This window comes from Grus americana, chromosome 1 (assembly GCF_028858705.1).
Source record: "Grus americana isolate bGruAme1 chromosome 1, bGruAme1.mat, whole genome shotgun sequence".
Lineage (NCBI taxonomy): Eukaryota > Metazoa > Chordata > Aves > Gruiformes > Gruidae > Grus > Grus americana.
Window position 1 is genome coordinate 142,838,238 of NC_072852.1, and position 27,918 is coordinate 142,866,155.

The 27,918-nt window shown below is 42.1% G+C and overlaps 1 protein-coding gene across 7 annotated transcripts; it reads left to right on the top strand.

Annotated features, from left to right (window-relative positions):
• Positions 1 to 97: 97 nt before the first annotated feature.
• Positions 98 to 27,798, top strand: LOC129213384 (arylsulfatase D-like). Of its 7 annotated transcripts, none has more exons than XM_054843359.1 (13): positions 147 to 222; positions 982 to 1,088; positions 3,796 to 3,865; positions 4,750 to 4,890; positions 5,726 to 5,847; positions 6,758 to 6,880; positions 8,416 to 8,839; positions 9,918 to 10,054; positions 11,920 to 12,054; positions 15,024 to 15,186; positions 16,202 to 16,323; positions 23,304 to 23,707; positions 26,743 to 26,842. In XM_054843359.1, exons 3-12 carry the CDS (start codon positions 3,813 to 3,815, stop codon positions 23,672 to 23,674), a joined length of 1,791 nt encoding a protein of 596 aa, XP_054699334.1. In that variant the 5' UTR covers positions 147 to 222; positions 982 to 1,088; positions 3,796 to 3,812; the 3' UTR covers positions 23,675 to 23,707; positions 26,743 to 26,842. The 7 variants fall into 7 exon arrangements, with proteins under 7 accessions (XP_054699315.1, XP_054699334.1, XP_054699326.1 ...); XM_054843351.1 differs by lacking the exon at positions 26,743 to 26,842 and adding an exon at positions 25,067 to 25,083; XM_054843314.1 differs by having other exon boundaries at positions 23,304 to 27,798.
• The last annotated feature ends 120 nt before the right edge of the window (positions 27,799 to 27,918 follow it).

Below are 27,918 nucleotides of genomic sequence, written 5' to 3' on the forward strand. Positions count from 1 at the left end.
CAGGGTTATCCCTGCCGCTGTATTATTTCAATTTGATAGTTTAAGCTGCTTTGTCTTTCCACCTCACTGACTCGTCCTGACTTCTCCAGAACACAGTGTTAAATTCAGCATTCACTGTGTTCAAGTAACTCAGAGGACTGAAATGTCAACAAGCGAACAGGCAAGAGCTCCTCTAAGTAATTGCTTCAGACCTTTTGAAGAGTAAAGTTTATTACAACAGAAGTAAGTTCTGAAAGGCGTGTGAGTGTGGAGGGGGAATGCTAAACTTTCTGTTCTTGGGGGTGGGGGAAGAAAGTGCCAGTAATATCTTTCCTGAAAATGCAACGGAGAAGAAAAGACAATGTGAGAGAAGCAAAGGGGAGGACAAGCTAGTCCTGCTGGCTGGAAGGCTGGAGAAGCAGGGTGGGAGAAAAAAAAAAAAACAGGGCTATTATTATTGTTGTTATTGTTTATAGCATCTCTATAGAGCAGTGTCAGACGTTATACAAATCTGCGCAGAATTAACTGGGTGGGGAATCTAGAAAAGGCCGTAGCCGCGTTGTGCCAGTATTTGAAGAATGAGGACTTTGTGCTCCGCCTGGAATGCATGTAAAGCCTGCACCGCGGTTCCAGTTTGCTGGCTGTTGCTGGCGGGGATCCCGGGCAGTATCTGTGCTGGAGATGGGGGGAAGGGAGAGGAAGAGGAGAAGGAGCGAGTCCCAGCCCGCTTCCTCCCACACACGTCTTAGAGGATCAGGACTGCGCAGTGCACCAAGGAGCAAGAGGGATTTCAGAGCAAGAAGAATAATTGAGACGAGGGTTTGTTTTCCACGTTGTTAAAAGGGGTTGGCCTTTTTTATTAGTTTTGATCATTTATTGTGGCATACTGGCTTTAAGAGGGAATTACTATCTGGTGTTTTCTCAGATTTCTGTAAGTAACTCTGCTGATTTCTAGAGGCTGATATTAGATTTATGGATTGAGTCATTTTTTTCACTTAACAGCTAAGGAAACTGGACAAGCCCTAGGGCCCAGTACTGGGTTCATTACACTCGTAGCGATGTCAGTGAGAGCCCTGCTTTCAGAAGGAATCAGCCCCTAACAGAAAAAGGTGAATAAGCGTATTTAAATTGTTTGGTATTTTTAAAAAGTTTGATATTTCTTCTCGTCCTTTAGTAAGGTTAGTGTTCCTAAAATGGCTTGCAGTAAGTCAGGAAGCACTAATTCTAATCATGCTACTGCCAGTGGTATTAAGACCCAAATATTTTTCAATACCACCTCTGCAACTCCCTGCTTCAAAATCCACAGCTTTCCTAAGGGTCTGTACAAATCTCTGTCTAAATACCGACGTGCCTGCCGTGACCAGCTGGCTGCGCTGCATGGACCTGTGGGGACAAAGTGGAAGGCAGCAGAGCTGTTGTACCAGCTTGGAAAGCTTACCAACACCCATGGGAAATCAAGGGATTTCTTCAATGTCCAGATCTGTCTGGTTCCTTTGCTCCACTACAGCTCACAGGGGCTGTGATGATCCTTGGCTACTCAGCGTGGGCTAAGAACATTTTCATCGCAATAGCTTCGGCTTAATCATGTACCCCGAGCCCTTTAAATGCAATGCTGCCTACCAGTTGCTGGGAGGGCAGAGCTCTGCCTCCGTTGTTAATGCACCATAAAGAAGCTCCCGCTATAGATAATGACCAGAGCCATTGCTAGTTCTTCCCTCTTGCAGGTTAATGCCTTTGTGCACTTGCCTGATGGCCACCTCAGTGCTGTCCTCAGGGGCCATAGTTCACTGGGGCTTTGGGTGCCGGGCTGTGGTTCTGAGGCACCACTACCATGCAATAAAAGATTCGAGCTCTTAGTTAGCGAGTCCTTTGCTTCACATTAATACAGCCTGGTTTTTAAAGCATGATGTTAGGCTTCTGGCATCTGCATTCGCAGTAATGTCCTGCTTCAACCAGCCAATGCATTGCGTCAGAGGGGTCTTGCTGTTTCCTCATTAATCTCCAACTCAGCCAGAGGGCAGGGAGGGTGAGCCCTCGGTACTGCTTTTCAGCATCTCCTCAGTAGAGAGGGGGAAGCATCATCAACCCTATGGAAAATTCCACATCTAATAGAGATCGAGCTTTTATTTCCCATATTGTCTCAGCCATAGCCAAACCAGCACCTAGAAGTTACTTGGAAAAATCATCAACGGACCCCAGGTTCTGAGCTTTTTTATACTATTTTCCTGGGCAGAATAACAGCATCTGCATTTTTTAATCCTATGGCTCATTCTTTGAAATGTGTAGGACAGGATTATACTCTCTTCTGGCCAGTTTAGTATTCCTCAGACATCCAAGGTAACCGTAACACTCTTATGTACCAAAAAGGCAGAAAAAAAGTTCTCTCAGAAAATGCTCTTTTTTTCCCCACTGGAGAACATGCTGATTTTGGAAAAAAAAAAAAAAAAGAAATCCGCAAATGACTTTCATTAGTCACGATAAAACTCATCAGTTATCTGTGTTTAGAAGTGACCTTATGTTAACAAACATGCTTTTAGTTGTTATAGAAAGTAAATATGCTAATTAGCTTCAATCTGTCCCTTACCAGAGCTGACATCTCTGTTCTTATGCTGGTTTGAAATGGAAAGAAGTGTAGAAAAGTAGGGATTTTGCATGGAAAGATATTTCAGATTTTTATCTCTTTTTCACAGTGAAGGAATGAACGCCATCTCTAATTTACTGCAGTGTACAGCACGCAGATGAGCATATGCCACTCCCCGTGGAACTGGTTTATCACGTACTTCTGCATGAGTGCTTGATTCCAGCGCAACATTTTCTTCGGGTCCCTTAGTCTGTGGCCACTCACAAGGAAAAGGAGCACATTTCCCAAGCTATTCTTTGTCCAAAGCGACTAGTTGTGCTCTCTATTTCAGCAAGCGTAGGAAATTGCTTCCTCTCATAAAATTTGCCTTGCCAGACAAAAATAAATATTTAGAAACTAAAAGGTTATTTTTAGGTTATTTGAAAATCCAGGTTGAGTTCACAGAGTTGGCAGGTAGAAAAACTTGCTTTTTAAATTTCTAAATGACATTAAGCTTTGAAGTCCTTTAAGGAAATAATCATAATGGTATTGGTGTTTCTGGACAGTTTTTAGTAACATTTAGCTAGAAACACATCCTTGAATGTATTAGATGGCATCCAAACCTAAGAATTTACAGTCCCTTCCCCAAGAATTACACTGCAAACGTTACTTTCCAGGATGGCTTTTCTTTGAGGCATTTTTTTGTAGTTTCAAAGCTCACAGTAAGGATTAGATTATTTTCCTAGACCTTAAAGATAATTTGAGGTTAAGTAAAGAGCGAGATATGAGCTCACTTATCATTACCTCCTGTTTGTAAAATGGTGAAAACCCTTCTTTCAGTGAACACCAACAGCTCTGTGGATGTACTGAGTTACTGGCACCTTTGACACTTCTTTAAAGCCGCGGGCATTTAGCCTTCTCGCCAAGCACTCACAAGTCCCCCTGAAGTTATCGCCAGCTGGGAACAGGTCAGATCTTGCAAAACTGCGTGCTGTGCCATCTGACCTTACCCATCCTCAGAAGTGCCCTTTCTGCCTTGCCGTGTCGTGTCCGTTCAAGAGGGCTCTGCAAGCCCATGTTCAGGGACGTAGGGCCTGTGTAATCAAGCCCTAGTAGCTCAGCCCACCTCTGCTGTAGCCAGCCGCGGGCAGCGGTCATGCGATTGCGTTAACGCACGGCAGTTAATGACCAACCTCACGGATAAGATCACCAGAGCTACTGGGCTCTGATTTATATTGGTTTGTTTTTTCCACCAGAATTCGTGTAACCAACTATGTACCTGTTTCATACATGGGGAAGCGACGGAGTTTACCAGGTAAAACAATGGTAAGAAAAGACATTCACTGAGGGTCTTTTCTGGTTTTTACATGCTGTGCTTAAGAAAATGTAAAAAGATATCTCTCTTTTTCTTTCTTTTTTTTTTTTTTATTTATTTTTAGAAACTCATTATGAATCTGAGAGCAGCTAATACAGGTTTAGAACTGCTGGTCTTTCAAGGCCTTTCACCCTACTTTTACAGGACACAAAGGCTTAGGAGTATATATAATATATGGTATAGGACTTTTACTCTGCATGTATCACACAGCAGTATCTATTAATGACCCAGCAGTCAGTAGATAAGTTCTAGCATATATTTACTTCAGGTGAACATCCATAAGGTGCCTCTTGCAAATGCCTTGAGCAACTAAGACATCTGCTGAGATATCCTTAGGATCTTCTATGAAGATAACCAAGGTTAAGCCCGTTGCTGCAACCATGAAGGAGCACTTTCCAGATGCTGTATGTAGCACGGAGTGCAGTGGATGCAATAGCCAAGGCATTGCCATCATAACCAGTGTGCCTCCATAGCAACCACCTGCCCGCTCCTACCCCACCCATTGCAGGAGCCTTAACAGGAGCGTCCTACACCCCTGTGCAAGGGGTGCCTCAGGAGACTTGCAAGCGTCCAACCACTCATTCTTCAGGAGCCATCTGTTGACATCAAATCTCAATAAAGAAATGCACGTGCAAAATTCCTCTACGAATAATAAAAAAAATATTACTGGTTTTAGAAAGCTCAAGAACTTTTGTAACTATTCAGGAGCTCCATCTGCTGGCAGAATCTCGTAGTTGTTTGCATCTATACTGAGTCATAAAACTTTAATAGTTTAAAGTCTATTATAAAGTTTACAAATGTTTTTGTAATATTACCTCTTTACTTTTAATTTCAGGAGCTGCCTAAACATTTGGTTAACTTTATGCTTATTTCCAAGAACCTGTGTATCAAATCCTTCAAAACCCAATTTTTTACTGATACTGGCTGATGATCTTGGTATTGGAGATGTGGGTTGCTATGGCAATGACACAATAAGGTAAGAATGTATTCTGCAAAATAAATTATCCCTTCCTGGTGAATTTTAGTGGAAAAAAAACCCACTGATAACATGTAATATTAGAAAATTCATTATTAATGTATTAGTTTATCTAGATACACTTCTTTCCAAACCATGTACAAAATAAATGTTCTACAGTAGTTCCTACTGAAGTAATAATTATACAGGCATGCTTGGGCAACTTTCTTGGACTTCTAATTTTCAGCATCTACAGTCAGAACTTTGCAAATCTCTCCATGCGCTGTATTTGTCGGGCACGTGTATAATTTATAAGTTTCCACAACTCCAGGGTTGAAATATCAAGGACTGAGATTAGGATTTAACCTCAGCTAACAACTCTAGTAGGCTCGTTATGAAATGACAGCTCAGTCTATGTGATGTATTTATCCCTAGTGCAGTTATCAGTCTATATATAGATTGATTGATAGAATGACTGTGTATATATATCCCATGATTACTCTAACCTATTATAGTCTTGCAAATTGTGTTGTCCTGTATCTATTAATGGAATCTTTTTCACTATGCTGCATGAGCTTTTGATATGGGATAACCTGAAATACCTTTTCTTTTTTTTTCTTTTTTTTTTTTTTTTCATTTTAGTTATTAATAAAACCACATTTACTCCTGGAAAATTCAATTCCAAGGAGTCAAGGTATCTCAAAAAATATATAACACAAAGCTTTCTTAGTTGAGTTGTAAATAACAGAGAGTTTTGTAAATTTGATGGTGATATCCTCGACAAATCTAGGAGGAGTGGGATACCATGAACTTCTGTGTAATACATTCTTATCCCAGATGGGATTTTTCTCTTTAGGACCCCTAACATTGATGGCCTGGCAAAGGAAGGAGTGAGACTTACTCAGCACATTGCTGCAGCTGCTGTCTGTACTCCGAGTAGAGCAGCTTTCCTGACTGGCAGATACCCCATCAGATCAGGTTGGGCCTCTCTAATGGTTCACTGCAGTCTGTCTAGCCATTATTGCTATTGAAAATCCCTTAAATAAACCATTTTAAAGACTAGTTAAGCTAAGGATTTGGGGGTCTCAGTGAGATGGGCAAAAATAAAGATGACTAGATTTAGTGATTGATTTCTATGGGAAAATCCCAACATAAAGCACATTTTAAATGACAACACAGAAATGGATAAAAACCCAAACAGCACAAACCACCCAGAGGTAGAAACATGAAGAAGAAAATTGTGCAAACACTGTATGTTCAGTAGTATTAAGATTATATTAAGTATAATATTTTGAATATCCTGGCAAACGTTTTCATAGTGAAATGTGTCAGACTGTGGAATAGTTCTCAAGAAAAATGTTTTAAAACAGATTTACTTCAGCCATGTAAATTCATGACAGAGCACTTCAGCCATTGCATATGGCAGTAATAATAAGTGTAGCTCCTCTGATGTGATTCTGACTTGCTAAAGGAGAAATGTAATTATGAACTGTCCATTTCAGAAGTCTACACCCCTGACTCTGTAAGCCTTTTGTTCTATATAAAACTTCTTTTCTTTTTTTCCCCCCCTTTTCTTTTTTTAACATTACATGTTGATAAATTTTTGTTGCAAGAGGTTGCCTGATGCCCAAACATTGGCATTTAGCACCATTTGTAGACATCCCAGCATAGCTGAGGCATCTGCATTGGACTAGCAGATAATGACACGGGCCTTGGAGAAGACATTGTTCTGGGGGTCAATCAGAATATCCCAGGGCATACTAAATGGCTTATAAAAAGGCACCTGAGTTGCTTAGGCAACTGAGTCCCATTCATTAGAAAGAACAAGCTGAGAAGACTGAAAATCTGAATTATGGCTTGTTCTATTTTGACAGTTATTTCTCTCTAGGCATGGCATCCGGCACTCAACGGCGGGTTCTCTTTTGGAATGGGTGTTCTGGTGGGCTCCCACCGAATGAAACTACTTTTGCCAGAATACTGCACCAGCAAGGTTATTCTACAGCACTTGTAGGTATGAGACAGAGCAACTTGCTGCCTTTTCATTGCTCGTTATTCAAATGAGGCTGCTTCTGTCAATATTTTTCTTTGCCAAAATGTCTAGGATCAGTTAAACTAGAGTTTCTTGTATGTATAACTTTCAAAATCAGCAGAGTTTTTAGAATGCCTCAAGCCCCATTGTCAGCACAGCATGACTGATAAATCCAAACTGAGGACGTATGAAATACATAGATGTACACTGCAAACAGACATAAATGAAAAGGAAAGAATCTTGTTTGCCCAGTACAGATTGCTTTAGGAAGAACCAACAGAGATATTCACTGATCTATTTGAGCAGAAAAATGTTGTCTGCCAGTTGGTACCCAGGCACCACAGTGGTCTTAATTAGATCTGGCGACCAGTTTTTCTCTTATTTATGCATCCTGCTTATTACCACAGTTAAGACTCTAAAAGTGCCTTAATTTCTGCAAAAAGAAATTCTGCCAAAAAAGCTGAAAGAGTTCCATTGACTTCAGTGGGGCTTGGATTGGAATACATCTTCAAAAAAGAAAATCCTATTAACTCTTTGCTAATTTTGCCTGTACACCGATTAAAGGCTGTGTCTTTCAAGCCCCTCTCATTTTTAAATTCTTTTTGATGTAGTCAAAGGTGTCATGTGCACAATTGTAATTACTGTGATTTTCACACCTCTGCTCAGCTCCATCACACTGACGTGCCATTTAGTTTCTAAATTGAAGTGAGTCTTAGTGATGTACTGGCTTCACAGAAGCCTGTGCAAAGGGGTGAACTTTCCCTAGCTCACTGCAATCTGGTGTAGCTTACGCAGTAAACTACAGTCATATACATGAGCACAGAGCTGGTTAGCAGTTCTCAGAAGTTATTTGTCTAGCTAATAGCCCCGAGGCTCATGGGTATAGACTGTCCTTCAGTGTCAAGATAATTACACTGCTCTGTAATATGACTTCATTAAGGTTCATTATCAGCGTATGACACGTTCTGATATGTCCAATTGTACTGGATAATTGGAATGGCCTATTTCTGCTACTCATCTTAGGATGAATATAGACACACAGAGACAATAGGTACACCTTCCTCCTGAAATTTGTTCTTGGACTGTGAAGGGCAGCTAGAACTCGTGTGTAAATTAGTTCATATTTTTGCACTTAGTTGTTTCTTTTGGCACAAGGGTTTCTCCAGTTTCTGCCCATCAGGCTACCCATTAACGAATGGCTACTTTATCATGTGGAAAATAATAAGCACCAACTATTGTAACCCTGTTTGTTCTTATTCAGGGAGGCATCTGAGCTGGACCGTTGCCCTGCGTGGAATTTTAACAGATAGGTGAGGAAAGCCAGCTGTTCTAGGCAGATAAAATGTCAATGCACAATTGCTCCCTGAGAGTCTGTCCCCGTTCCACACCAGCTCCTCCCTTGGCTGCACCCTAACTGAGGAGTGCAGCCAACCTATTAGAAATACAGGCAGACACACGTTACATGTTATTCTCTGAGTAATGATGTTGGATTTAAGGTCTTTGTTTTATATTTTCAGGGAAGTGGCATATGGGTGTGAACTGCAAATCCCGCCATGATCACTGCCACCATCCTTTAAATCACGGCTTTGATTATTTTTACGGCATGCCTTTTACCCTTTTGAATGAGTGTCAAGGCACAGATGACCCTGAACTGGCCAAGTCTTTGCAAGATTCATACTGGCTTTACACACAGATTATCATCCTTGCAGTGCTTACTCTTTTGATTGGAAAACTTACCAATTTATTCTCAGTAAAATGGAAAATAATTATATATCTAGCCATCTGTGGTCTCCTGTATTTCATCTCCTGGTTCTCCAGCTATGGTTTCACCAAGTACTGGAACTGTATCCTGATGAGAAACCATGATATCACTGAACAACCGATGAATCTAGAAAAAACTACTTCTAATATGCTGAAGGAGGCAGTTTCATTCATTGAAAGGTAATCAACAAAAATTGTATCGCATTTTAAAGATTTTTGAAAGCGATTTGATTACTGTGTCATACACCACTAGGTCAGGTGGCTGGCATGCTGAACTACACGTCCTGATGCTGGCCAGTAATTTGTTGTTTTCTGGCATCCCCCTACCTGTCAGCATCCAGCTACTGTCCTTTGTCTTATGTGTGGCTCGTCAGCTGCTCAGGAAAAGGAAGATTATTCTTTTTGTGGTTTTGTTTTGTTCACCTAATACAAAGGTGTCCTGGCCAAGGGCTGGGCCTTCTGCCAGTGGGAACAGAAAAATGATCTTAGCCTGATGAATGGGGTGTCATAGAAAGTGTCATATGAAGTTCATATTTTACAAACGGGGATGATAGTGAGTGTTGTTTTGTTTTCCAAAGGCGTCCTTCGTTTACAATACTATCCGTAACCTCAACTGGTTATTGAAGAAACCACTAAGTGTTCAAAAGTATTCATGCGTCAAGTCTGGGCATATCCCTGAATAATATTATGCTGTTTCTGTCAGGGTTTAGGGGTTGTTTGTTTGTGGGGTTTTTTAAGAGAAATTGGGGTAGAATAAATCTCTTCTGTGAACCTTTGAGCATAGATAATCTCAGGTTCCTAGGATAACCTGCCTGGCCTGATGTTAAGGGGATATGGTTCTCCTGTGGGTGCAGTGTTGTGTCTGCCTTTTCCATGAGGATGTCTCAGGTGCTCAGTGATGTTCATGTTTAAGTTTAAGCAAGCAAGTCCTATTCTCCTTGGCTCTAAGAGTGTGTCAGTCTTTTGGCTATGAACTTGCCTAGTTATTTATTTAATGTGCTACACATGTCTAATTTGGAACCAGTCAAAGCAAGGGCCCATTACTATTTTGGTCTTAATACATAACCAAAACCTTTGAGGGGTGTTTTAATCCCTTCTGTCTCCCAAAACCTCAAAAAATGCAAAGATGTCAAGATCAAAAATTTTTATTTTAGACCCCAATAATAATTTTTATTGAGATATTCACTACCATGTCATTGTTATATTTTGGCTGAGCGACAGTTTGCAGAGAAATGACTATTGTTTTCTTTTATTTCAGAAACAAGCATAGACCATTTCTTCTCTTTGTTTCCCTTTTACATGTTCACACCCCTCTCATTACGACACAGGAGTTTCTGGGAAGAAGCAGACATGGCCTATATGGTGATAATGTAGAGGAGATGGACTGGATGGTGGGTAAGTGGTCTTCTTGAAGAAAATCTTTCATTTATTTGAATGTGGAAAAGAAATTAAAGAGGTAGTCACAGAACTCCCTTTTTGCATATGACAAAAATCCGTGAACTTGCCTTGGATACACAGGTACCTCCAGAGACTGTCATTCCGTTACCACACCTCATTTTTACTTTCTTAAGATGAAAGCCCAAACTTTTCTTGTGAAGATTTGTTCTTTCTATTTTTTTAATTGACACACTTCTGTGCTGCAGTGTCAAATGCAGTCAAATCATCAAATATGTGCTTGATCACATCGTTAATCAAAATGTCTGACACTTCTCCAGCTCTATCTAGTCTCAGAAGATATAACTGGTGCTGCTGCTGAATGCTACATTATATGGTGGTTGGTTTGTGTGCTTGTTTATTTTTATCAAAGAATAATCCTCGGAGCAAAAACCAGAACTCCCTCCTAGCAAAAAAAGCCAAGTTAAAAACCTATAGTTTCACCTAATAAATTATGTGAAGTCAGTACATTGTGAAGACTCACTTAGCTCTAAATCTAGGCTCTGAGTACTGATTAGGTTAGGGTTTAAAACATAATCGGCGCTCAGAGACCAGATTTAGACCTTAGCCTTACTTAGTAGTTCCTTTCTGCTTCAATGGGAGGGAGAATAGCTCCTGTATGTGTTTAGTCAAAAGTGAAGACCCTGTTGCCAAAGTATTCACCTCCTGTCCAGGCCAAGATTCAATCCCTGAACCTTTTCTTCCTCCAATAACCATGTTTACAAAATTGTATTTTGAGAGGAGCCCCATTGCTTCTGATGGGCAGGCTGAGAACCTCTGCAAGATCCAGTTGAACCAGAGGACTCTGCCATGCTTCTGTTCCAAATTTTTGGCACCAGTCACCTTCAGACACAGGCTATGCAAGCAGAGCTGGGTAGCAGAAGTCTGATGGTGTAAGGAATGTTCCTTGTATAGGCCAAACAAGATGGCAGTTAGTGAGGACAGAAGTCTCCAGGGTTGGACAGCTAAGTAAGAGATTTGGGGTCTAATTCAGAACCAATATGCCTAGACTCAATCTAAACTCTTTTTAGGGGAAGGTGCCTATTTTTGGGTACAGTAAATAAGTAGTTTGACCAAGGAGACAAAAGAAGTGTGTAAAGGAGATTAAGCAAAAGAGCCAGTCACTGGCTTATGCTTTTTCCTTGTGTACTTCAGCTTTTGCTGCTGCTTCTGTAGCTATGGAAGCTGTTCTTGGTGACTATATTTGATGCAGTAGATGATGAGAACAAGCAGTCAAAGATAAATCATATTCTGTATAAACATTTGATGCTATCAGTACTGAAAACATTCCTTATGAAGTTAAGTTTGAATTACAGTCTGTGAAGTTTTTACCACTGACATCAGGAGCAGATTTTGGTTGATAGTATGCAGCCTGATCTCAGAGTCCCTGTTCAGTCCCTGGTGAGACACAGCAGTTTTCTATGACTAGGAATCTAGGCAGTGCTGTTATTTAAGCTTTTCAAGATGCTTGAGGCTACACAATGGAGACAATCCTCGACTCGGAGAATTTATAGCATAAAGCTGACAGAGTATTCTGAGTAGCTTGAATAAAAGGATCATTCATTTCAATTATTTTCCAATTGGTTTTATTTTTTATTTTCTTGTTTTTATACACACCACAAACAAATTTTGGACACATTCAGCAGCTTTCCTTTGGGCTCTTATTATTTCTGTAATGCAGGATTACTCTGCATTGCTTGTGGTAGCTTATACCAGAACTCATTTGGGGAAATGGAAAAATTCGACCTTCAATGAATTTTGAGTCAAGACCTAAAAAGTCTGACTGCATCTCCAGACATAATTATGATGTTTCGCTTTGTTTATAGGAAGGCTTCTGGATGTTATTGACAAAGAAGGCTTGAAGAATACCACATTCATTTATTTTGCATCTGATCATGGAGGATCCTTAGAGGCTCACAGAGGAAATGCTCAGTTGGGTGGATGGAACGGGATCTATAAAGGTAAAATTTTGGTAGTGTGTACATGCATAAGACTTTCTCATGAAAAGAAAATGATAGAATAAAATACATCCAGACAGACTATAAACTGGGATGATAATCTTGGATTGTAGGGTTGGAGCAAATTCAGTGCATCGGCTATCCATCTTGCAGCCCCCAGACAGGATCATTTTCACCAAAGCTACTCCTGACAGCTATATCCTCTAACCTATTCTTAAAGACTTTCAGTGATTTCCCAGATAATCCAGTTTTCATTGTCTATGCTACTGGAGTTTTTTTCCTGGTACCTACCTTGGATTTCTGTGCTGCAGTTTAAGCAACAGGTCTTGCCCAATTCACCAATCTACAGAGAAGAGATTCTCCCTCTCCTCCTTGCAACAGCCTGGAGTTGCAAGGTCATAACGTATTTCAGTGCTATTATGTTCGCCCTCATTCATCCTTCCTTTAGACTCCAGTACACTTGTACTTCTTTCTAGTTCCATGTTGTCTTTAAATATTGTAAGCATACTATCTAACCCATAACCCAAAGCACTACTTGAAAATGTTGTAGCATCATAGAATAACTCGAGTGGGAAGGATCATTGAGTCCAGCTCCCTGCTCCTCGCAGGACTAGCTAAAACTAAACCATGTGACTAAGAGTGTCATCCAGATGCTCCTTGAACTCTGCCAGGCTTGGTGCCATGACCACTTCCCTGGGGAGCCTGTTCCAGTGACTCACCACCTTCTCGATGAAGAACCTTTTCCTAATGTCCAGTCTGAACTTCCACGGATGCAGATCCAGAACACACTGTTTGGAGTCTCACTTGAAACATCCTTCTGTTTTTCACAGTAGACAATTATCTATGTCGACACTGGTAGATATCATGATGACTATTTTCTTGATACAGTTTTCCAGTTTCTCATCTCTCATATAGATGCTTCATCTAGAGTCTCTTTCTATGACTGGCTTGCAACACAGCATCAAAAGCTCTATGGAAATGAAGATCTATGGTATCTCTTGCATGTGCTCCCTCCAGCCTGCCAAGCCTCAAAAAGCCACTGTGACAGCTTGGGCAGCTTGGTGCTTATTGTATAATGAAGCCTGAAAACTGCTCCCATCACTTATTTCCCTACAGAAGAAGATTCAGGTGCCTTTATCTTGCTCAGCACCAAAATGCACATTGTCTAATAGTAAGTCACTTGATGAGCCACACAAGCAATGTTTGATATGTCCAGGAACAGTCCTAAATGCTAAATTAGCCTTCAGTTCTGGATATGAAGTTTCCGTACCAGAAAGTGATGCAAAAAGCCCAATGGGCCTACTTGAATAGCTCAGAACCTAACCTAGGGAATTCACTTCTACCACCCTAACACAAATTTATTAGTAACAGGACAGTCCGGAAAGGAGTGGTGAATGTGATTAGACAGAGACTTCAGTATGAAAGCACAACAATGACATCATGCCTGCTTAGAGAGAAGACAAGAGGAGACAGAATATCAATTTAGATATTAGTATCAAAAAGGCATTCCCATTTATGCCCGCATACAGCAGAACAGGAGACATCCCAGTGAAACTAACTAGCAATGACTCAAAAAAGATTAAAAAACATTGTTTAATTCATAAATATCTGTAGAACTCACTGCTGCTGTTACTAACAGGAAGATAAATAAGCTACACATATGAACAATGAGAACAGCCGCTAGTGAATAACAAAGCATGAGATACCGTTATCTTATATTGCACAAAGGTTATTGCACAAGCAGCTGGACTTGCCCTGTGTATAATCCATCATGCCACCTTGTCAGCCTTCAAAAGCAAGTGCTGGGAACCTTGCCTCTCAGCTCTAACTATGAGCACACCTCCTCCATAGCAAAGTCCGGCATTACTTAGCAAAGCCAGAGGCTAGTATAAACTACCGTTCAGCTGCTGATTTATTATCTGAGCTAATAAGCTAGCTTCAAGTTTTGTTTGCAAATTTTCCTACAACACTTTCCAGCAATGACTTGCCATTTCTGCCCTTGATAGGAGGAATAACAGAGCAAAGGTCATATAGCTACTTGAGCTTCAACTTTTTGCAATTTATTTTTTATCTAGCTGGACCCTAACTTGGAGTTGTGGCTTTAAACCACATTGTTTCATTAATCCCATTAATGAATGGTTCTCACTTTGAAATGCTATTCAAAACAATGAATATTTTGATTTATAAGAGAGCAAATTGCATGGTGGAACTAGAGGACTAGAGGAAGGCAAGAGAAACCAAGTTAAGAAAGACTCTTTGGATTACCTCTAAACAACTTCAACAGAAATGTAGGTGGAAAGTCATCACTGCAGCATATTCAGAGCACTCCCCTATGTACTGCATGGGTTCCCCACTCTTCCATTTGGGACCGCCTCAGAGCATCCCTGGGACTGTAGACTCCAGGAGGGAGATGACATATTATCCTAATTTCCCTTACTGCTCTCCAGGACTGCAAATCATTTCATAATGTTCCTGCTGCCTCCAATTGTGAACTGTCTGACAACCAAGCTTGCCCTGTGTTAATCCCCTTTCCTCAGGCACCAAGTGGGGCTGCAACCTCTCATTGACTCCAAGTCAGATTTTGCTTTTTATTAATAACAGACCTTTTTCTTGGGCATGTTATTAGGGAGTTTGGAGATTATTCTCAGACATGACATTCAATTAAAAATATGGGTCAGAATGTCTTCTCAGTCATCAGAGGAATTGTTCCTTTTCTGCCAAAAATACTGCTTAGTACTGGGCTGCCCTATATGCTGCCCAAGTAAAAGAGAGAGAATAATAATACTTCTTTTTGAAGACTGGAATTTGCACTGTAGTCATTCTACTGTTCTCCAGGATTTACTGTATTTTCATTAAAGTTATTTGAATATTCTAAAAGTTTTCAACCCTTTTATTATACATGCATAATAAACATCTACTATCTTTCATTCTTTTATCTCTTCTGGTACTTCCCCCGCCCCTCCTCCTAACAGGTGGAAAAGGCATGGGAGGCTGGGAAGGAGGCATCCGTGTCCCAGGAATAGTTAGATGGCCAGGAGTATTACCCGCAGACACAGTTATCGATGAACCGACAAGCCTAATGGACATTTTCCCAACAGTGGTTCACCTGGCTGGAGGGGCTGTGCCTCAGGACAGGTACAAAGGTGGCTTCATAAACCATATTCACTCCCCTTTCTTGATTTAGAGAGATGCTGACTACGTATGCCATGCATCCTAACAGCCACAGGTCAAATTCTGTTTGTTTCTTAACCAGGCAATTCTCTAGCTTTCTGTGTAGCTTTCCCCATCTTGTCTGCTTATATGGAAAAGGCAAAGGAAAACAGTATGTTTTATCAAGCTAACTCAGTTTTCTAATCACTAAAAGGCAACCTGGTTGATGTGGGACACTGGGATGACTGTAAAAAACAAAACCAAAAAAACCCCCCACAAACAAACATCTTTTAATCTTACTTTTATGAAAAATCCACAGATATTCACAAAGGTGGTTGATCCTATTAAGAGTACGAGGACAGGCTGTTTCCAAGACCAGGAATGAGTAGGGAAGGCGGAGCAAATGGCACGTGGCCTGCATTTGGCTGCCAGTACCGGAGAAGTAGTAAACCTCGATAGTAAACAATTTGTAGCAACTATGTTAGACTCCTTTAAAGAATACAAGAAAGTGGGGGTGCCTAAGCATTTGAGCAAAAAGCATAAAGTACAGGTGGTGTGTAACCAAACCAAGAATTAAGTGGGGTTTCGCAGGGGGTGTTTTGGGTTTTTGTGGGTTTGCTTTTGATTTTTTTTTTTATGAAGCCTCAGGCTCACAGAACTATCAGTGACTTCTGTTTCAGGAGCAAAATTAAAAGCTGTGAACCATGCCTTTACTATGTTTATCACTTACTCCCAGGAAAATTACAGTAATGGTAATTTATCTCCCCAGGCAGGATGTGTGAACTAGCTGTTATTGCAAAAACTGCTAGTAACTGCTAATCACTGGTCTCCACCCATCCACACAATTAAAAATCTCAGGGCTCATTAGCTAAACAGTAGCTTGGTTTAGAAATGACACTTGAAATCCTAATGCTGCATACCTGGAGAGTGAGTACTGCTCACGCTCCAGCTGCAGACTGAAATTCTTTAGCAGTTTGGTGACTCTCATTCTCTCCATCAGGGTAATCGACGGGCTCACCTTGCTGCCTTTGCTGCAGGGGATAGTTCAGCACTCCGGGCACGAGTTCATGTTTCACTACTGCGGTGCGTTTCTGCATGCAGTGCGGTGGCACCAAAAGGACCGTGAGTATAAACACTCCCCTCCTGCATATCAGAGATGATAAAGACATTGAGGTGCTGGAGCATGTCCAAAGAAGGGCAATCAGACTGGTGCTAGAGCACAAGTCTGATGAGGAGCAGTTGGGGGAACTGAGGTGGTTCAGGCTGGGGAAAAAGAGGCTGAGGGGAGACCTTATCGCTGTCTACAGCCACCTGACAGGAGGTTGTAGTGAGGTGGGTGTTGGTCTTTTCTCCCAAGTAACAAGTGATAGGACAAGAGGAAATGGCCTCAAGTTGTGCCAGGGGAGATTTAGATTGGATATTAGGAAAAAATTCTTCACTGAAAGGGTTGTCAGTCACTGGAACAGGCTGCCCAGGGAAGTGGCTGAGTCACCATCCCCGGAGGTATTTAAAAGAATGTAGATGTTTAGTGGTGGACTTGGCAGCGCTAGGTTACCAGTTGGACTCAATGATCTTAAAGGTCTTTTCCAACCAAAACAATTCTATGATTCTATGACCTCTATCTTCCAATAGAGTAACATGTAAAAACATACATACATATATCTGGAGTAAGTTTATTGCCTCAAACTCTCAGTTCTTCTGCAAGGTGCAGAATGACTTTGTTGTTGGCTGTCCTGCCGTGCCTGAGATGATGAAGGGTTTTGCTTCCTGGGTAGCATAGCTTCAAGAATCTCCCTGTCATTGCAGTGTTTCTATCGCTTTTGCTGCAAAAGCATTCAGAATCAGCTTTAGTGTAAGACAGAAGAAAAAGGAGCTGCATACATACGGTCTTTATCTTAAGCAGTAGTTTGTTTTCAATAGCCGTATCTTCGTTGTTTCATTTTTTCAGCTGTGGCATTAGACAAGCTCGCTGCAGCTGTAATGTTTTCCTGAGCTTTCAACATGCACCCAATCTTTGCTGATGTCATCCTCTGGTACAAGTGTAGAAGAGAACAGGCCAGTGGCTAGTAGCTGTGTCCTTATTCCTGCTTAGAACAGACGATGGTATCTGTGCGACCAAACACAGGTGCCTGGACCTGAGCTTGTTGGTTTAGAGTCACTGAAGAGATGCAGATGTTTACAGGGTGTGATTCACCACCTTCTGATTAGCATATCTGGGCTAGATCAGTCACACGTCTTTCTCTCCACTGACTAAAAAGGGAGTTGAGCTGACCATATCACATATGAAAATCACCCTCAGATTAAAGTTAGTTGAGATAAACTGCACCTTCTGTGACTGGATGACGTGACAGTAAGTGCAGTTGATGAATTTGTGGTGATGCCGTACTCATTTTCTTTTTTCATTCTGCACAGCTGCAGAAATGCAGAAACTGATGGAGTGGGCTATGCCTACTCATCTTCCCCGCCTTTAGAAGCTTGAATGAGCCCCTTTAAATTTTGTTTTGCTTTCCCTATCTGTGAAGTGAGAGAAGAATTACGGAGCTCTTGTGAGACTGCAGTTAGCTAGCAGTTGCAAACGCTGGGGCACTCCACCATCAGCAGCTGTTCACATGCAGCTGGTACGTTGACAAGGAGCTGGCTGCTTAAAGAGCGCTGTGAGTGAGAGAACCCTAGGCAGCCCAGCAGCAAATCCTTCTTAAGTCACAGTGTTAACTGGGCGATCTTTCTTGTGCCCATTTACATTTCCTTTATGATACTTTCTGATACAGTGACAGTATCAAGCCAAGAATCTACTTGCTCAGTGAGCACTTGAAGACTACAAAATTTACTTGTACTTGCAAATATTTCGAAATTGACTTCTCTGCTCCCCTAGATACACACTCATGAGAGTATCAGGATAATGGCTGAGAACATTGCTGTCTGTCTTGTTGGCATGAATAAATACATACCAGAGTTGTAACACCAAAGTTTTAGTCATGCTGCCAGTCTAACCTTGAGGTCAGCACCCTTGTCGTCACACAACGTTTGACAGAAGCATGGCCTCTAGGTAGAGTCACTGCACTCGTCTGACAAGAAACATGGAGGAAAGGGACTAAGGACTAAATGTGAGGATGTGATGCCAGATGCTGAGGTGGAATTTTATTTTTAGGGTCTTGATCCCCAAAGATAAATCTGGGTACTTCATTCAAGGAAAAATGCATAAGCTATACAAGCCATACAGGGTGAGATTCAGAGCAACCCACACACTGCTCAAGGAGCTGCGTGGTAGAAAATGCTGCGTACAAGGGTGTTTCATAAATCCAGTTCTTCCATGGGGTGGGGCATCTTCAAACCTTCCAGGGAAAGTTTGTTGGTTGGGTTTTTTCCCTTGGGAATCCTCATTTTCTATTTTTTCTTGACAGAAGATGCTGGTAACGTTTTTGTCTAAGAACTATAAGGGTGTTTTTTTGGGTTTTTTTTTTTTTTAAAAAAGGGAAAAAGTGCTGCAACTGCCGCTGTTTGGCCCTGTAGCTGAGTGGTCAGGCTTTCACACCCCTACCAGGGCTGCTGCAGAGCTGGTGCTCAGCACAGGCACAAGCAAGTGGTCCTGGTCTCCACAGCTTCCCCCTAGCTGAGGATTTGGGTGACCTGATACCACCATGGCTATGAAACAAGGTGATCCCACTGAAGGAACCACACTTAAAAATGCTCAAGGCCAACATTTTGGCTGCCTCAACTAATTGCTTATCTAAGGAGACCAGGACTCAATTCCTTCCTCTCTCTGGGCACAATCAAAATGTATTATCTCTAAGTGACATGTATAAATCACCACTCCGCATCTTTGCTCTTCCTGCAATGAGTATAAAACAAGATTAGTTGAACCAACCCTATAACCTAACGCTTTAAGCACTCAGTTTTAGTTTTAATTAGGGATTATCTCCTTCCATGCCTTTTTTATTAACATAATTAAAATGCAGGAAAAAACTCTGGCAGAGGGACTGGTGTCTCCTTCCCTGCTGCGTACTGCAGGAAGTAGGCCAGCGATAGAGAGAAATGCCTGACAGGGGAATGCTGCAGCCGTGGGTGGTGCAGTACAGTGCCCACCTCCCAAAACGTACCGCTTCCCCGGGCCTAACCGCCCCCTAGCACCGGGGGACCGGCATGAAGCGCTGCTTTGGGAGAGTACCAGCATGAGGGGGCTGGCTGCTTTGGGAGTGTACCGCCCCAGCGCTGCGCCGCAGAGCCGCGCTGGCCGCTCTCCCCTCAGCCGGCAGCGCGGAGCCGCCAGGGGGCAGCGCGGCACCGCAACCGGCACCGGCCAACCGCCACAACCGCCGCCTCGCTGCCCGGCAGGCGGCAGCAGCGCTGGAGCTCGGAGGGCACCTGTCAGAGGTCAGTGAATGCTTTAAGGAGGTTTAAAAATAAAATAAAATAAAATAAAATAAAATAAAATAAAATAAAATAAAATAAAATAAAATAAAATAAAATAAAATAAAATAAAATAAAATAAAATAAAATAAAATAAAATAAAATAAAATAAAAATAAAATAAAATAATGTCCCGGGCTCTTTGGCGCAGTTAGCTGCTCTGCTTTTTCTTTTCACATCCGGAGGTGCCATGTATGAAAAGCCACCCCCTTCTGTGGGCGTGCAGCGGGAACGCGGCCAGGCCCCCACAGGCCAAGAGCTGCGGGCCTGCTACCTTGAGCCACTTGGGGAGGTGTGGGGCAGCCCTGGGCTTAGCTGGGCTCACAGCGCCAGGAGCCGTCACCAGCCCTCCCCCATATGCAGTGGCTTCATTTCCACCACTGGCGTCCAACTGAACCACTCCGTCAGCTCCAGACCAAAGGTTTGACCTAACACACACCAGCAGAGCACGGCATGGCCCATGCCCCGAGGAGCACTGTGCTGGTCTGCGTGGAGCCCACAACAGCCTACACCTGGCAGAAACATGAGAGTCACTGCTTTGAATCTCACTCCCCATGTATCCAATACGCAACAGACCAGGGAGTTAGAGATGGACAAGGACAGTCCAGCTCTTAATGCTGCTGCTAAAGATGTGAGAGACCACGTTCCCCTGACACAGACTGGTGCTAAGCTGGTCCCACCCCAGAACTGTCAGTGGCTCTAGGCTCTTGGTCCATTTTAACCCTGAGCACATTCGCCTCTTCACATTACCTAAAGCAGAACAGGGGTCAGAAACTTAAATTTCTTATGCCTGTAACTCCATCACTATTCTTAGAGATCTCTTTTAATGTCTTTTTAATATATATTTTTTCTCTACAAAGAAAATTTTGTTTGGCTGCAAAGACTCCTGGAAAAAATTCCTACTAGAGGAGTCATGCTGCCTTTCCCTAGTGAAAGGCTAAATGGGTAGTGCATCAAGGGATGAGTCTAACCCAAAAAGCAGTTCTTCAAAGAACTGCTGTTCTCCTCACCTCCCTCTCACTTCTTGGTCTCCTGGGTTACAATTGTGGTTCAGATAGAAGCATGATTTTGAAGCAAACCCCTCTTGAACATACCTGCTCGTTGTGCTTTGGGTTGTATCATGGAATGGGCTTGGAGATCAGGACTTTAGTTTGGATGAAACTAAACTGTAAAATAGGCGCCAGGTTCATGCCTAATATGCTCTAATCACTAAAAGATGGGACCAGACACAAGTTAGCCCTCAGTAAAACAGCCCCAGACAAACATAGCATGGATGTTCCTATGAAGCCACATGCACAGCCAGATCTCCTATGCATGCCTTTCTGCAATTTTTGCCATTGAACCACAACTGCTCATGGCAAGGGGATTGAAAACAATGCTCATCAAATATTACCATGTAGCTCAGCTTTCAGCCAAGCCAGAAATGCTGATTCTTTGCTCCAACTGCCTTTACTTCTGCCAGGGCTAACAGACTTTTTAGAGTCAGTTTTAGCTCATTTACAAGTATATCACATTCATATTACATATTTATTGTCCATTTACTTCTATCTGTTGGACAGGCTAGATATGAAGCCATTGTGTCTTGATGTCACCCAGGCAGGGCCCATTAATTAAGCCCTTCACTTGAAGCCAGAAGAATCCTTTGTCTCTATGTTAAAGAGTCCTTTCCTCTACCACAGCACAATAAGGCTTATTAGTGACAGTCCATTTCTGTCTGCTCATTAAACTGATTGATTGTTACCAGATGGGTTTGAGATGTTTGGATTGAAGAAGCAGGTTTCCTTTCCCTTGGACATATTATATGAACATGTTCCCCTAAAATTCACACACATCCTTCAAATTCTGTCAGAGCTACTTCAGTAGCAAATTGCATATCCTTCTTTGCCTCTTGGAGATGACTGAAACCCCTGCTGCTTCCATCAGCACTGATTTTTACCACCTTTTTTTTTTTTTTTGATCCCTCTGCAACTCAGCTGTCTACTCAGCTCACCAACACAGGTTAATTACCATCAGCCTCACTGTATCCTTCTGAAAGAAGTAAGGAGCTGGCTCTCTCCCACTCTGCAACTCTAGTAATTATTTGCAGCTGTGAAAAGTGAATGTTAAAATTTTGCAGATTTGGAACAATTCTTCCTCAGACCTCTACACTTACTTCTCTGAACTGCCCTACAGTGTATAAGTTACAAATCCTGTGCTCAGGGAACCCTGATATGACAGAAGATGCTTGCATTTCTGTCCCGAGACATGCTCTTTTAGTCACAAGACGAGGAGAAGTAGAAGGACTTGGAGCACATCCCAGGCAGCAAAGCGCACACCTAAACAGACCTAAGGAATACCTGTCTGTAGTAAACCATCAGGAAACAAGCCCCTTTCCTTTAAGTCCACCCTCTGCATCCTTTCTCTCACAATTTCAGAAATGGAGATATCTAAAATATGCAACATTTCTAAATGTATTATGCTAAAACATTTCAGAACCAGTGAGATATCATTCCCCCACAGAGGTGCAAAAGCTTTGCTTAGCAGGATGTGGAAACCGTGGGGTGCAAATAAACAGATACATAGCCAGCCAGCCAACCAGTCAGCAACTGGAGATTTTAAGCGAAAAGATAACCTGAGCCTTAATATCTGTTATTTGTTCCCCCTCACCTTTTAAGAAGTTTATATTTATTAACAAAATATGTTCAAGCAGTAGTGACATGACAGAGACAGAAGAATAAAGCTGCAGGTTCCAGTCACGAAGAACAGCTCTGGGGACAAGAGGAGGAAGGAAAGTTCAGCTGATGCCATTGAACCAAAAAGAAAATGCCATGTAGGGACAATGCAGTTGTCAGCTATTTGTGCTCAGTCCATTACAGAAGTGGCTCCAAGTGTTCAATGTCCCCTTTCTTCTCCTCTCCCTTCTTCAGACATAGTATCTCATTGCTGTCTTCTTGCTGGGCACATCCTTGGGCCTCTGAGTTCCATGTACTCCTTTCTAAACGCGGGGTGAGGAATAGGGGAAACAGGAGGAGGGAGGAGGAAGGAAAATCTTGAATGGCACTCAGATTTAGTCATAGCCATTTGTCATTTCTTCAGTACGAGTTACAGACCTGTGCTTATCAAGCTCTTGTACTGACCGCTGGATAAAGTACAGGCTCTAAAGCTGCAAACTAGTTGCCTTTATTGTGTTAACTTAAAAACTAGACTCCAGATTTTACTCTTTTCATGGCCTGCAATTACCACCCTATTTGAAAGTGTGCTGGAGCATAAGCAGGGAAATGAGCTGTGATCAGTTTCTGCCCAGGTGCTCTTCTTGGCTCAGATGTACCGTGCCAACAGCAGAACCACCTACCGGTACTTGCACCAGAAATCAGGAGCTACATTATCCATTTTTCCCTCCAAGAGGCGCACAGACTTTTAAAGTGGCACAAGAAAGTGGCAGAGAGTCCCTGTGCACCCAAAATATTAGACCTAACGATCCACATAGTCTATATGGCCCTGCACCTACCCAGAGCCCAGGTGTGACCATGAGCCTCAAAAACCATTTTGAATCCCTGCTAGCTCCCAGAAGACCCTTTCTCCATATGTGACAATCATGACATAAGCTTTGCCCTAGGAACGACAAAGCAGGTCACTTAAAACGTGAACCAATCTTTCAGGGCCCTCCCCTGACTCCTAATGCCATTAAGCTGTTCAAATGTGCTTCTTCTGTGACAGGTGGCACCACATGGAAAGCTCATTATGCTACTCCAGTATTCCAACCAGAAGCCTCTGGGGCCTGTTCTGGAAAAGGAATTTGCCCATGTTTTGGGGATGGTGTAACCCATCACGACCCCCCACTGCTGTTTGATCTCTCACAAGATCCTTCTGAGACAAATCCTCTGTCAGCTGACACTGAGCCCTTGTTTGACGCTATAATGAGGAGAATAGGAGAAGCCATAGAAGAGCATCGCAATACGCTGACTCCAGTCCCACAGCAGCTGTCTCCTTACAATAATATATGGAAGCCATGGCTGCAGCCATGCTGTGGCACATTTCCATTCTGTTGGTGTGATGAAGAAAACAACAAAGCAGATGGCATACTTTAATACCAAAATCGAAGTACAGTTAGCTTAAAAAAGGTAATAGTTTTCACATTCACATCACTACAGTCATACAGTGATATAGGTCAAATTACACTGGAATAACTGCAAGGTTTGTTATTGATGCTTTTCATTCAACCTCTTCTCTTACCCACAGAAATTCAGTAAGCCTATAGTTTTAAAGAAATTTAAAATGTTCCAAACATATTCCACCTATGGGTCACCTATATAATCTGTCACTCAAGTGCATAATTCTGGATCAAATACTCAAATAAATGAAACAAAATTTCTTTCCTTGCTGATTTTCAAGTAAATTATGAATGATAAGAGAGAAAACTTTAATTGCAGCTATTTGTACAGGTAATATGCTTGTTAAGGCAACAGGACTGAGCCCAAGAGGGGATCTCTATTCAAGCCTTATCTTTTTAATGAAAAAAAAAAAACCTGTCCTGTGTTTAAAAGCACAATTGTACATTTAATTTGGAAACACACCAAAACAGATTGGCCTCTAAGAAATAAACAACTACTAATTTACTGCAAATTTTGCCTCCTCTGTACATTCATTTATCTATCATGTCAGAATTCCTAGGAAAAAAATGACCTGACAAGTATATGTAAATATTAGGTAGCTGAAGTTATAATCTCAAATTCAGCAGCGAAGTATCTAGCTATTCTGAAATGGTAAACCACAACATCTCCTACTGACATACACTTTCCGCATCATCATCTCACTTGCAAGCGCATTGAAAATCATCACCCAGCTGCCTTGACAAGATAGGTCCCAAATTTCATGATCTGCGAGACCAATTCATAAGCTGCATGGCCCACTTCAGGGATAACGCTCCTGATTTTGTAAGAGTGCTACTGTGCCCCATGAAAAAGGTGCTTTGTTTTGTGAGGCAGCGCTTAGTTTTCAGTAAAAGGTGTTAAAAAAGGCACTGCACACACTAATCACTTCAGTATACAGGTCATCTTCTCCAAGCCAAACAAGTGTCAGCACTCTGTATAGTCATTACGGAAAGGGAGGGAATTAAAATATCTAATCCTCTCTGGCTGCCTTCAGGTTAAATAAATTCATCTCTCAATATATAATCCTGACCATGCTTTTGCAGGGGTTTTGTGTAAAATCCTATTTTTAAGCGGAGGTTCCTGCATTTTCTGCTTCAAAAAAAAAGTAGATTATGTGCCAGAGACTCAGATTCAAACTTCTAAACCCTCCTGAACACTGTATATTCACTCCCACCACACAGCTAAAGGTCACCAAGATTTTAAAAGTAACAAGGGACGGTAAGAGCAGCACAGCAGGTACTTCAGGTGGCCTGTTTCCTTATAGCCAGCTGCCCTGCAGAACCACGCCAGTGCAGCTCTCTTGTCTGCGTGTCATTTTTTGCCTTTTAGAAAGGGGAGGAGATAAGAAGGCCCACGGCAGCTGGTAATCCCAGAGCAGCCCGCTGCGCTCTCAGCTCTTGAGCTGCAACATCCCGTCCCAGCCCTTTCACCAGCCCCGGGACAAAAGAGTGTGTGTGCATGCCGGGACCACGCACCTTTTGTGGTGATTTGAGGCAAGCTCCTGACTTGCACCCCGCCATGCGGTATGTCATCGGTGTGGTAAGTCGCTGTGTTACTTTGCTCTGAACAGCACAGGCTGTGACCGTGATGCAGCACCAAACACAAGCCTCCAAGAAGCTGACCGGGCATTTCTTCAGGTTATTTCCTATTTTACCTTTCCTCTAAAAGCTCACCAAGCAAGTTAGGTGGAAATTATTCCACATAAACCAAAGGGCTAATCTGCCAATGAACTGATAGGACACATCAATGTCAGACTTGACAGAAGTATCTAAAAATACATTTGTTCTTACTGCTTGACAGCATTTAAATCCACATCAGCATTGCTAAGAACTTGTCAGAAGATTTGACATTTTTCTGCGGCTGACAGGGATTGAAACCTGAGCAGCTGCATTTCACTGGATTCATGCAGGAATAAAAGAGCATAAGAGACCATGCATTTTAAAGCCAGTTTGGCCAATTCAGAGATGGAGGAGAAATCTCATTGCTCAGTGGGGAACAAAGCCAAAAGCTGTTCTCTAGAGTCAGGCCAGTCAGTTCAATGATCTACATTGTCAGTTAAGCATGGGGATAAGCTTTTCCTCAGTTCACCTCACTGCCCTCCCCACCCCCCACCCCGTTTATAGAGAACTTGCCCAGTCACAGACGAGGCCACAATTAGAGCGTTTACCAGGGGATGAGAAGGTGTCCAAGCACCCACGCAGCATGTAAGCATAGGTCCAAGCTCCTGTTGACAGACTGGGAAGCCCAGTACATCAGCAAAAACCCTGAACTCCATCTCCAAGCATAGTGTGAACGCTTTCGACCCAAGTTTAGAGCCAGGCCAAGAGCTAGAAACAAGAGCAGAGTGCATTTGGATTGGCTTATAGCACGTCCATCACATGAGCCTGCCCTTCACCTCACGGGGAAAAAAGTCACCCCATATAAAAGTAAACATTAAACATTTGTGCAACACCTCACTCCTCTGAAAGGTAAATTTGCTAAACTGCCATATAGGGTCAGACACTAAGGACTCACGTGAATTTAGTTGCTGCCTTCCTGACATCCAAACAGAGATAGTTTCTTCTTGGCTAGCATATGTGGAAAGCCAGAGGGGCTTTCGGGCAGGAGGGGGAGGAAACATGCCTGGCAGCATAGAGCAACTGGCTTTTGTCAAGTAACTGTTAGAGACCTTAACCAGGCACGGGGAAATGGGCTCTCTCCACGCAGAGAGGGACGAAGAGGGCATGCAGCGCACACAGAGGTAATCTGTAGATGACAAGGAGGACAAAGTACTGGGAAATCACCGAATTGGATGTACAACGTCACTTAAAAAAAAACCAAAACAAAACACAAAAAACCCCAATACATTGGCGAGGGAGAGAGAAGAAAGAATGCCCTAAGCAGACTATTTTCAGTCCTAAATTCCTTTCACTGTCTAAAGCTAAATGTATCTTAAAAGGTGCCAATTTTGAGGAGATGGCGGTAAGCAGGGAAAGGAATTAAATTATTTCACCTGTTTCCTGCAGATGCTGGCCATGGAGCGGTTGCTGATCCCTCCGTCTGTATAGGCTCCAGCCAGCCAGAGCTCTGCGCAAGCTACTGTTCTGATCTCCTGGGAAATGTGTGCTCCCCGTAAAGCAGGTGAACCCAGCGTTGCACTTCAGAGTTGTCCTGGTGCGCGTTTCCACATAAAATGCATTAACAGGTAAAAAGCTGTTACAAAAACTGTTTGCATTTGAATAATACTGAAAGAAATAAATTCTTCAGTCAGTTACCTAGGTTCGCTTGAAAAATCATCTATAATAATCTTTTGCAAAATATATAAGAATCAAGCTAACTTATATGCTTTCTCCCTTCTTTTCTCATGGTGGAAGGTAGCAAGCACCACATAAAATGGCCTGTTAGGAAAACCTGAGACAACCGGCAAATCTCCAAGCCACTGTTAACCATAGGAGCACATGCCTACACATGGTTAAATATAGACACCCTAGAGAGGGAAGCATTACTTAGTAACAAATGAAGTTTGTTTCCACTGAAAGAGCTGTGGCTGAACTGTATAAATGTTTGACATTCATGTTGTATGAAGCTACTTCCATCCGAATAGTTTGATCATTATTAAATGACATTTGGAATCGCTGCATTAGACTGAGTCAACAAAGTGATCATCAAGTCTCACAGTGATGAGACAATAAGCTTCTAAGAGACCTCACTTCACCGTCTTTAAGCATCACACACATCGCTTTGCTCCCTGCTGGGACCCAAGGGAATGCCAGCACATGGATCGCAAGATCCCATTGTTTGGGGATGCAAAATAATTGTGTAACAGATAAACTGAGAAAAGGAATTCAAGCTCAGAGTTTATCCAGCTTGAAATTCCTGGGGATTCTGAGGATATCTGAGAAGCATTTACATAAATGACCAAAAAGAAGGAGTAAGTATCAAAAAGTTTTGCTCACCACCAGACTGTAGTTTAAAAGTACACATACACACACATATATAGTGTGAATAAAATACTGGAGGATTTTTGTAGAATGTTTTGATTGTAATGTTACATCTAAACAACTCTGTAAAAATCAAATTTATTAAAAACTTAGTTTCTCTTTGAATTACTGTACTACTGCATTACTAAGTTTTTTGAAAGACAGAAAAAAAAAAAATTACACCCCATCCCCCCCAATCCCACCTTTTTGAGATAAATGGGG

Coding starts and splice junctions, on each gene's coding strand:
- LOC129213384 (XM_054843340.1), top strand. CDS start 3,813: ATGTACCTGTTTCATACATGGGGAAGCGACGGAGTTTACCAGGTAAAA. Junction 6,881..8,415: donor TTATTCTACAGCACTTGTAG/GTATGAGACAGA, acceptor TTATATTTTCAG/GGAAGTGGCATATGGGTGTG. Junction 16,324..23,303: donor GCGGTGGCACCAAAAGGACC/GTGAGTATAAAC, acceptor CTTCTGTGACAG/GTGGCACCACATGGAAAGCT.